The 11,611-nt window shown below is 37.1% G+C and overlaps 3 protein-coding genes across 4 annotated transcripts in view; all 3 read right to left on the bottom strand.

Annotated features, from left to right (window-relative positions):
- LOC136252197 (trans-L-3-hydroxyproline dehydratase-like) overlaps positions 1–11,611 on the bottom strand; it is a 53,410-nt gene that overhangs the window by 18,757 nt on the left and 23,042 nt on the right. The gene's annotated exons all lie outside the window — the stretch shown is intronic.
- On the bottom strand, positions 1,694–11,388 carry LOC136252194 (ADAMTS-like protein 2). Of its 2 annotated transcripts, none has more exons than XM_066044586.1 (10): positions 11,299–11,388; positions 11,173–11,246; positions 11,026–11,077; positions 10,466–10,547; positions 10,281–10,416; positions 4,630–4,837; positions 4,412–4,582; positions 2,457–2,636; positions 2,214–2,402; positions 1,694–2,157 (listed from the first exon to the last, which is right to left on the bottom strand). In XM_066044586.1, the coding sequence occupies exons 1-10, from the start codon at positions 11,368–11,370 to the stop codon at positions 1,867–1,869; spliced, it is 1,455 nt and encodes a 484-aa protein (XP_065900658.1). In that variant the 5' UTR covers positions 11,371–11,388; the 3' UTR covers positions 1,694–1,866. The 2 variants fall into 2 exon arrangements, with proteins under 2 accessions (XP_065900658.1, XP_065900659.1); XM_066044587.1 differs by having other exon boundaries at positions 11,026–11,074.
- LOC136254067 (uncharacterized) lies at positions 8,619–9,521 on the bottom strand. The gene has a single exon (XM_066046727.1). It carries the CDS (start codon positions 9,499–9,501, stop codon positions 8,620–8,622), a length of 882 nt encoding a protein of 293 aa, XP_065902799.1. The 5' UTR covers positions 9,502–9,521; the 3' UTR covers position 8,619.

Genomic DNA, 11,611 nt, shown 5'->3' with positions numbered 1-11,611 from the left:
AGGAAAAAGATCTCTCCAATCCCAGGATTTGAACTGCAGGTCACCCAATGTCTATCTATATGATTTGTACTGTGCATGGCGTTTGGTGAGGTATGTTACAAGCTGTTTATGGCAGCAATTGGACAGCCTAAAAGTTGCCAAAATTGGAAACTTTCGGCAACCCAAAGTTGCCAATATTGGCAACTTCAGGCCACCCAAAGTTGCCAACTTCGGCCACCCAAAGTTGCCAATATTGGCAACTTTTGTGTTTCTTTGAGTAACCACAAATGACGCTCAAAAGTATCCAAACTTGGCAATAAATGTACTTTCTTTTATAAAAGATGATAGAGAATTTGATTGTGGGATTCGGTTATCCACAATTAGTAATTTTGTGTAACAAATTCTTAGAATTGCCAAAAATGGCAATTTTATAAAAGCATGTGCAGAAGCTGCTGTTTTTGGCAATTATAACAACAGTCTAAAAGTTGCCAGTTTTGGAAACTTTGACACTTACAGTTTACCGGTATTAAGCATGAAAGTGAGCATTACAGTGTTAAAGTTCACAAAGCTGCTAACTTAACTATGCTTACTTTAGAGGAACTGTTATAATGATGCTTGAAAGTATTTAAATATGATTACTAGCAATATTATCAGTGGATGCATGCCAGGTAGCTAGCTATACATTCACTTTAAAAGAAGCAGTAGGAATATAGCTATGTAGCAAACTTATGATTTGAATGTGAATTGACCAAAATGCGATAAAATGGATGAAGTCATTTGAAGTTTTTTGTTGTTGTTGTTTTGTAATTTGTTCTGTATTTTTTTGTCTTTGTTTTGTAGTAGCTGTATGTTTCTCCTTGTAGGCTAACACCTTGTACAGGCTTTGCCTATTGTGTATGCCTTCCTGTTTGGTAAATTGAAATAATAATAATAATAGATATAGACTCGGGGTGTGAGTGCCGGACTGTTGAGGTATCAGTAGATACCAGGGTAGATACTATCTGTGGTTAAGGCTACTCACTCAGTCAGTGAAATATTATATGAATGTTTTTAAAGGACTGAAGTTAGCTACAAAGTTGCCAACCTGTGACACTGCTTGAAGGTTATTAGTTTACTAATTTGTTAAGATGCCTTACTGTAGTTATACTGATATTAAAGTGTCAGTAAACTTAAGTATATGGAACATAATTATTTTACTAAGTTTTAAACTCTCAGTAAAACATCAGTGAATGCGGGTTTACTGAAAAACTACTAAAATAACAAACAATTAACTGTTCCATATACTGGGGATATACCACTGTAGTAAACTAAGATACTTCAAGCAGTGTGACACTGTAGCTAAAAACTGAAGTGTCCACCTGGACACCAAAATGTCCCAACTGCAGATACATGCACTGAGACACTACTGACCATAATGAAATTATCACCAGTGGTGCCGGTACATATGGACACTTCAATTTTTACAGTGCAATTAGGTATTTGTAAGACAATTCTGCAGATCGTGAATTCAATGTTGTGGTCAGTTTATGGTAAAGAGAAGCTAATGGCACCTCAAAAAAGTGCTCATACCAAGTCAGATATTGATTCATGTGTTCATATTTTGAAGAGAGCTAATGAAGGCATTACTAGTGCGGCCTAAGGGACTAACTCATCAGCTGAAATGGATAACAATTTTTAATCACCGAACTTTTATTTATAATGTAAGGTAGCTAGCTATTAGTATTATAAGAAAACTTGACTGATCCATTTAAGTACATACATAATTCATATAATTATATGCGTGGATACAGTATATGCATAGGCCTATACAAGATGCAGTCCTATAGTTTACAGTCCTATGATTACAAAATTATTGAGCAGCGGAAAGTATAGTACTACAATGTAGGATTATGGTTCAGCGTTGTGACACTTCTCACAGCATGACTTCTCAACCAGTCGGTAACGTAGCAAAGGGCCAATGAATCCAGGTAGTACAGTTGCACTATACTCACAACATTTCTTTTCACAACTTCCTAATTTGTCTAGATGACAAAACTCCTTCAAGCATATTAAGTATGGACATTCTGGACCACACATCCTTATTGAGACAGGCTTAACATCCAAGCATCTATCATTATCTACTGTTGCAGTTCCCATTTTGCATTTGATCATTCTTCTACTCTTACAATCTTTGTTGCACTAAAATAACAAAATAAGTAGACTTTATACTTTATTAATTTTGTGCCTGTACTTACTTCACTCCATGGTGATGCAACCCATTTTGGGTTGCACCCTGAAGTCTTGTAGCAGCTCTGTACATGTGATGGCTTAGTTGAGGGATCACACTTTATCTCATCATCATCGTGACGGGATATTTTTCCATCATGAATACAATATACACTTCTGTATTGATTTCCTTTCATATAGCAATAGGGTGCTTCACACTACAATTGTAGAAACACTGGATAAATACAGTATCACAACTAAAAATGACACACCACTGCATTCCATTCTTGTACAATCCATTTTCCACTGCAGTGTACTCCACTGCAATTTCTTTGTTCCACTGGCTTGTCATATCCACTATTTTCAAAACACATTCTGTCTTCAACTATTCTCCCGTCGTCAGCACACTTTACATTCCTGATTTGAACTCCATTGCCACATCTTATAGAGCACTATAAAAAGAATATACATAAATGATTGCTTTAATGAAGGCAATGAATAGCAAGAGTTCTTCTGTCATAATGCTTGTATTATGAACTCTTGGAAAAGAGTAGGTCAGAGACAAATATATTGGTATGATACTAAAATGAATGTTGTATTAGCACAATTAACTTTAACATAATGTGATTTACCTGATGTATATGCACAAACATGAGGTGAGTACAAGAGTGACATATTGAGGTAAATCACAAATGCACATGTTAGAACTAATAGCTATATTTCACTTGGGTGACTTACTTAAAATTGCAGGCATGTGAGCTTCATGAGTGTAGTATACATTGGCAATGATTTCAATCATGGGTAACATAACAACAGGGCCAAATTAAAACATTGGTGTAACAACACAAGCATGTTGATAGCTTTGATTGTGGGCACTAAATTAGATCACAGTAAATTTACATTATAAGTACTTGCTTTAATAGCCATGACTGAAATAATGTCGTGAATATGTTTACAATGTTAAGGCCACTCCAAATAAATTCCGATTCTTGTCCTGCACTCAGGAGTATTTACATGCCAGTGGGAGGTCCATTTCCATTATTCTGTTATGAGATTGAAAGCTTTTTAAGCCATTATTTGTCTGGAAGACCATAGAAGGGTGCATAAAAGCATGCTTAAACTTGTACCATCACTTTTAAATCGCAGGAATAACACAAATGTGAATTTGTACCATAAACATAATGACATGTGAGGTGTTTTTACTGAGCCTACATGTACAGTATGCAAGAAAACAATGGAAGAATACAGATAAGGGAACATTTTAGTACTAACAGTAACCATGCAGATAGCTATATGGCGGGTGGTCAGCAAACAGAGAACTATACACCTTCTATTCCCTTTGAAGTAAAATGTGAAAGCAGTATTTTAATATATGCTAACTAAGTGATATAAATGGTTGGATGCTCTCTAATAAAATATGGAGCAAAATTAATGCACTGTAGTGGAATGAATTGGCTATATACATGTCATCTACTGCATATCTGTGGTCTAGCACTAGAAGAATGTCCAAACATAAATAGAATATTCTTTGCAAGGACTACTGATGACAATGGATCATATAATGTATGCATACATTGTATTCAATGCTTTATACTGTGACACGATTGTGCATGTTGGGTTTTCGCAGATCCGGTTGAAGAAACCTCAGAGTGGAACCCCCTTTCAAAAGTCTGGATCCACCTTTCCTTTCCAGGGTTTAAATGTACAAAGGTGTTGGAGGAGCAGTTTCAGGTGGATTTGCAAAAGGGAGAGGTTAAAATGAGTGATTTAAACATTACATCTAAAATAAGTATTCTCTTCAGGTATAAACTGGTTTTGGCTGCACCAACTTTCAATTTAGAGCCACAGGGAAGTACTTTAAGTATTAAGGAGTCATCTCAAAAGGGGGTCCTTTTAACCCACCTGGATCTACCCGGAGTATATGAATGTATTTTAGGCAAGTGTATGTTCACATCCTCTGTCTACAATCAAATATGTGGCTGACACTGCAAAAACTGACATTCTGACACAAACTATACACTACATACAGCAACAGGCCTTCTCTCAGTGCTGGAATAGAGTATCTGCATCCTGTAACTTGTGTTACAAAGCCAATTAAAATTTTAATATTTTTTTATGGGTCATAGCATGATAACTTTAAAAAGTTATGAGTCGTGAAAGTGGGCCCACATTCCTGAATTTTACAAACAAGTCCAGTCACATCATGCACATATAACTGGTAATTTACATTGCTCCAATCAGATGTAATCCATTTATAGGTGCATGAGTGTCCAGTACAAGAGCGCTCAATAGCAGGTTTCTTCAATAAACTACAACTGTGTTTATGTATCTCTCTTCTGTGAGCATCCATACAAGTAATGTTCCTCGTTTGAGTCCCATTTCCACAGCCAGAAGAGCACTAAACACAATAAAAATTATATGTGTTATGGTCATTGTCTAACTTACTATACTCCATTGTCCACTGTCCCAATGATTATGACAAGGGTGACTGTTACATGTTTGTTGTGTTGCTGGTTTTACTATGTTGTCACACTCCCCTGGAGTTGGGACTGGAGCTAGTTCAAGACAGTACACGTGTGCACAAGTAACATTCCTCCTCTTGTGTCCTTCACCACAACTCTTTGAACAAGGTGACCAATCAGAAACTTGCCATCTAGAAATGAATATTTCTTTTTTTGATATGTACAATTCAATTATCAATATGTACTACTGATCAGTTGTGACTATGTATTAAAGTGATACAATAGAACAACTTGGGGATACGTATTTCCTTTGTGATACTCTTTGCATCATGCTAAAATGTCCTAAATTTGCTAATGGAAAAACAATATAATGTACCATGTGAGCTAATATCCATTATCTACTTTTAATTTATAAGAAATGGGGCAAGATGTCACAGAGAAGCACTAATAACCACAGCCATCCCTTCTTACCAATATTTTGTTCCCTTGATATTACTTGGCCAATGGTCATTGTTTCAAGATAGACAAACCAAGTGCTACATGTCTACCACACTGCCACTTCTATTTCTGTAGAATCAATATTATGGTCTCTCAGATAGATACTACAGTTAATGTTGATTGAATTGACTTGCATTGATAGATCCTATTTGACTATATTGTATAGTGAATTTTGTATGTCCAAATCAGCTTTTTACATGCAGCCTTTTGCCTTCTTACCTGTACCCCCAATATTAATAATAATAGGAGTTATTGACTGATCTATAAGAGTAGCTATGTCGATTAGGATTGCATTTTCACTGACAGAGAAATATTGGTAGTACAGAAGAGTAATTTTTCCTGTTATTACCATTGCACTTGGTGCTTTCAAGTAAAATAAGCGAGTATTCTTGAATGTGATTTGGATACCTCATAAAACAGTGCCAGGCAGTAACTATATGCCCAATAGCCACCTATACCGATACTACAAAATTGGTGCAGTCCTTGGATGCCAATTTTGATATTATATAGTTCTTTTCAACAATAGTCATGCACTTTTAAAGCCTGCACTCTTAAAGTTATTTAAACTAAAGTAGCTTTTATTAAAGTAAGTGTGATATCTTAGTAGTAGCTAATTTACTAAAGCTAAGCTCACATCAATAAGATTATAATTCACTTTAATTCACGCTCTGAAAGTATTACAAACAGCACACATTTATGTAGTCACACTAAGAGAATGTTCTAGAACTACAAAGGAAATTAAAGGTTACTAAAATAAGTATCAAGTACAAGAAACTAAAAATAGCTAATTTTATTCATGAACATTAGTCTACATACTTACAGATTATTGTCTCTATATAGTTCAAAGTCTACAATACCACATCTCCTCCCTCTGCCAAGAGTGACTTTGTCTATCAAAGTTAAGTGTAAGATGGTCAGGAGGTCGACGTTGTCGTAATGGATAATGTCTTTCAGGAGGTTCTGTTGTAGCTGGATTAGTGGTATGCTGTTCGGTGGTAGCTTCAGAGACAGCGGTATCCTCTGGTGGTGAATAAGGATAAGTGTCAATGTCAATAGTGTCAGATGAGGTGGTAGCAGGTGTGGCTATAGCCTTTGGAGTGACTATCCTATGACGTAGTTGGTCTATGAGACATTTGATAGTTCTGCCATTATTAATTGCAACACTAAAAGTCACTGGACCCAGTTTCTGTAGAATCACACCAGGTATCCATTTGTGTGGTCCATTGTATTCTCTGACAAATACAGAAGTGCCTGGAAACATAGGTTGTGATCTAGAATGTTTGTCATGATGTTGCTTCTGATCTGCTTGTTTAGATGTCACTTGTTGTTTTGTGTTTGGCATCATTAAGTCAAACGTGTTCTCAGTTTTCGTTTGAAGAACAGTTCACAAGGAGCAACATTAGTGGTGGCATGAGGAGTTGCACGATACTCAAACAAGAATTCTGATAAACGGTGGTGAATTGATTTGCTATCATTGGAACTAGCCTTCAGGGTACGTTTCAGTGTTTGTACAAAGCGTTCAGCAAGGCCATTTGAGGCTGGATGATAGGGAGCACTGAGAATGTGTTTAATACGATTGCCTTCTAGAAATTGTGTAAATTCTGCAGATGTGAATTGAGGACCATTGTCTGATACTAATTGTTCTGGCAATCCATGACGAGCAAACAGTGACCTTAGGACTTCAATTGTCTTCTCAGAGGTAGTAGTTGACATCACTTCTACTTCTGGCCACTTTGAGTGTGCATCTACAACAATAAAAACATGTAACCCAAGTATGGCCCTGCAAAGTCAACATGAATACGTTCCATGGGGTGTCAGGCCATATCCAAGGGTGTAGAGGTGCTGCAGCCGGGTTGGCTTGGTTAGCTTGGCAAGATTGACAAGATTTACCCAATTCTTCAATTGCTTTGTCTTGTCCAATCCACCAAAAGTAGCTTCGTGCAATTGCCTTCATTCTTGTGATTCCAGGGTGATTAGCATGAAGAGATTTCAGTACTTGTGAATGAAGTGTCTGTGGAACAATCACACGCATACTCCACATCACACAGCCATTCTCAACACCAAGTCATTCTCACGGTGTTTGTAGGGTTGAAGTTTCTCTGGTACCTTGGTAGGCCATCCCTCTTGCACATAACGGTAGACTTTGCCAAGTATGGTGTCACGCCTGGTAGCTTTCTGAATATCTCCAAAAGTTACAGGAAGAGCTTGCACTTGTGCAATGTTAAAAGTGGTTACACACTGAGAATCTAAGTCTGGAAGTGTTGAAGGTAACAGTAACCTTGACAGACCATCAGCATTACCATGGTTTGTAGTGGACTTGTATTGGATAGTGTAGTCATATGCTGACAGTAAAATTGCCCATCTTTGTAAACGTGCAGCTGCTAGAGAGGGTATTCCCTTCTTTGGTCCCATGATTGTAACTAATGGTTTGTGGTCAGTTACGAGAGTGAAATTACGCCCATAGAGGTAACGGTGAAACTTTTTAACACCAAAGATCAGTGCCAGAGCTTCCTTTTCTAGCTGTGCATAGTTCTTTTCTGCACTTGTTAATGTATGGGAAGCAAAAGCTATTGGACGTTCGGAACCATCTGAGAAAATATGAGAAATAACTGCACCCACTCCATATGCAGAGGCATCAGCTGCTAAGGCAATTGGCAAATTGGGGTTAAAATGAGTAAGTACGCAAGATGAGGTTAGCTGTTTCTTGGCATTCTGAAAAGCTTTGGAACACTCAGTTGACCAACACCATTTCTTGTTTGATTGTAAAAGTGAGTTCAAAGGGTGTAAAAGTGTTGACAAATTTGGAATAATTTTTCCATAATAGTTAATCAAGCCCAAAAATGATCTAAGTTGTTGCACATTGGCAGGAGGTGGGGCTTTCACAATGGCCTCTACCTTGGAAGGGACAGGTTCAATACCATCCTTAGTTATCACATGTCCTAAGTACTCAATAGACTTAAGTAGGAACTCGCACTTCTCCAGTTTCAGTCTGAAACCATGAGTAGTCAGTCGAGTAAACACCTGTTCAAGGATACGGTGGTGACTGTCTTCATCTGAGGTACTGACCAATATGTCATCAATATAGCAGCACACTCCAGGAATTCCTTGTAGGACCGTGTCCATCAGTTTTTGAAAAAAGGCTGGAGCTGAGGAAATGCCGAAAGGCAATCGGTTGTAAGCATACAGACCTTGATGAGTGTTAATAGTCAAGTATGGTTTTGAGTTGTCTTCAATTGGCAACTGTAAGTAGGCTTGGGACAAGTCTAGCTTAGAGAATATTTTCCCTGCTGATAAGGTAGAAAACAACTCTTCAGGAGTTGGTAGTGGATATTCTTCAACTGACAAAGCTTGGTTGACAGTCACTTTGTAATCTCCACAAATACGAAATTTCCCATCTTTCTTTGGGACTGGAACAATTGGTGTGGCCCACTAGCTATGAGGAACCTTAGAGATAATCCCTTGCTTTTCTAGCCGATCAAGTTCTTGGCTGATGGCATCTTTGATCGCAAAGGGAACTGGTCGTGGTTTGAAAAATCGTGGAGTAGCATCTGGCTTTATGTGAAGTGAAGCTGTGAATGGCTGAATCTTTCCAAGCTCTTTTGAAAACAGTCTCATGTTGCTGTAAACGTGAGTTAAGTGGCTTCAGTTTAACTGTTCTTATGGTGAAAATGTTGTGCCAGTCAAGTTGAATGTGTTTCAGCCAATTTCTGCCTAGGAGACTTGGTTCATTCCCTTTTACAACCGCTAACATCAGTTTCTTAGTTTGGTTGCCATACTTCACTGTCACATTGAGTGTGTCCTCTACCTTCATGCATTCATCTGTGTATGTTTTGAGTACCAGATTAGATGACTGTAGAGTTTTGTTTCTAAACAAAGCTTGTTTTGTGGCTTCTGATATGACAGAGAAAGCTGCCCCTGTATCAACCTCCATGTCAAGTTTCTGTCCATTTAAAGATAATGAAACAATAATGGGGTCAGCAGAACGAGTGTCCACTCTATGGAGCCCAAATTCATCTTCACTGCTGTTAGCATTTTCATCAGCAGGTGGTTGTGTGTCATCTTGTAAATGGTGAGTCTTTTTGCCTTTGATGTGAGTTTTTGTTTGTCCAGGAGTTGATTTAGTTTGAGGGACTTTGGTATGTGAAGCCTTAGAGCGACAGGCGGGGGCAATATGTCCAGTCTTGCCACAGTTGTGACATTGAGCCTCTTTAAATTTGCAGTTTGCAGCATTGTGATTTGAACGCCCACAATGGTAGCAGCTTTCAAATTGACGGTTAGAGTTTGCTGGACGTGGTCTTATTGCATTGATTGTGTCAGTCTTCTTAAATGATTTAGAGTCTTTATCAGCTGACTCCATCCAGCTCACGATTTCCAAAGCCTTAGGCCTTAGGATAGGTCAAGGTAGTTTCTGCTAATAGATGGCGTTGTATGGCTTCATGACGGAGCCCACATACAAAACGATCACGTAAGGTTTCTTCTAGATTACCTTTGAATTCACAATGAGTAGCAAGCTTCCTCAAGGCTGCATCATACTGTGAAATTGACTCAGTAACTGTCTGATCACGTTTATGAAAATGAAATCTTTCTGTAATTATGGAGCGTTTTGGTTCAAAGTGATGGAGTAGAGCTTTTGAAATAGCTTCAAGTGATTTTTCACCTGGTGTAGCTGGAGCAAGTAGATCACTTAGGAGAGTGTAAATAGGAGCACCAATTGAACTAAGTAACACTGCATCTTGTTTCTTAACATCAATCTCATTGACTTCAAAGTATAAGGTTACTCTTTGTAAGTATGACTTGATAGAGTCTGATTCAGGTCGAAATTCCTGCAGTTTCCCAAAATGAGTAGCCATAGCGTGAGTATATAGAAATTTTCGTCGCCAATATGTGATATTTTAGTAGTAGCTAATTTACTAAAGCTAAGTTCACATCAATAAGATTATAGTTCACTTTAGTAAGTAGCTTAAAAATAATAAATAGATAAAAATAAAAAATAATAAAAATAAAATTAATAAAAAATAAAATTAATAAAAAATAAAATAAATTTATTAAAAATTAAAAAATAATAAGAAAAAAGTAGCTTTATTTATTTATTCAGTAGTTATATATTTATTTATTTAATGGACAAAATGGACTCACTCTGAAGGACAAGGTGGCTGATCACAAAACTGGGAAACAAGTTCTAATCCTTCCTTTGACAGACCATCACATTGAGAATGTGGAACCCTCATCTGAGTGTCTATTTGCTGGCAGTATATTTCTGATCTTTGTGTTCCTAAAATCTGTCAATTTAAATTGAGCACTCCAATGAGTTGTCTAACTACCTCTTCCACAAGTTTGACTGCAAGGAGTGAAGTCATTTCCAACAACCCACTGATAAAGATTACTGCCATTATCTGGACACTTCTGTGAATACAGATCATTCAATAGCAATGATATGATGTATAAAACAAAGCTACTGTATAGCTATTATTAATATAGCAATCTTATATGCAAATGAGTCTATAAGGCTTATTGAAAAAGCATCCTGCAGAAATGCTACTTGTTCCTGTCAAGCAGAATATTGTCTATTTGACCACCTTGAATGAAAATATTATACAGTAACTGCACTAAAATAATGTCATTTGATATGATGCTTTTTTTCCTTGTACATAGTTCTAACACAGTGGTCAGATTATCGCCATGGAAAGGCACCAGTATTTTAGATAATACAGCTTTCTTTACTGAATTTGCCCACACATTAGGAAAACAATAGGCATGCGAATAGCTACACATACACGACTATAGGTCATAGCAAAAAAGAATACACACTATTCAGTCATAAATAACTTTTTATTACCTTGTGTGCAAACACGTGCTTTCAATGTATAATGCATGCACCTACCACCACATTGCAAATTCTGTATTCTTTTTGTTCTCCATCACAATCAGCACTTCTAAGGGTAAAATTGTGTATTGAAGTATCTATACAGTATAACACACTGCTTGCACTGTGTATATGTGGTTGAGGATAATAATACAGTAAGCTTACTGGCAAGGGATAATCCTTTCCTTGACTCCCACACCACAAGTTTTAGAGCAGGCACTCCATTGATCACTCAGAGTCTAAACAGATCAATATTAATATAATTAGCTGCAAGCAAACATACATATTTACTGTTTCAATAGCAGAAACAAGAACACCAAATATGAATATCTGCTTGTAAAACTTCATCTTCTTAGCACACATATCAACTCACAGAAAGAGTTCAGTTGAAATACCACTACGGTGAGACTACTGCCTTTTATACTGAATAGGAAGCCTGATAAGTACTGCCTTTTGGTTTACCTGACAATAAAGAATTTATGGTGAATGGATGCATGCATTACAGAACTCTCACTATTTATGTAGTTTGTGCATCATTACTCAGTGATTAAAATAAAGTTTATAACTAAATTACTGTAACGTAGGTAGGTGTTCAGTAAAGCAG

The sequence above is a fragment of the Dysidea avara genome, chromosome 4 (assembly GCF_963678975.1).
Source record: "Dysidea avara chromosome 4, odDysAvar1.4, whole genome shotgun sequence".
Classification (NCBI taxonomy): domain Eukaryota; kingdom Metazoa; phylum Porifera; class Demospongiae; order Dictyoceratida; family Dysideidae; genus Dysidea; species Dysidea avara.
Note: the sequence above shows the minus strand (reverse complement) of the source record. Positions and strands in the feature narration are given on the sequence as shown.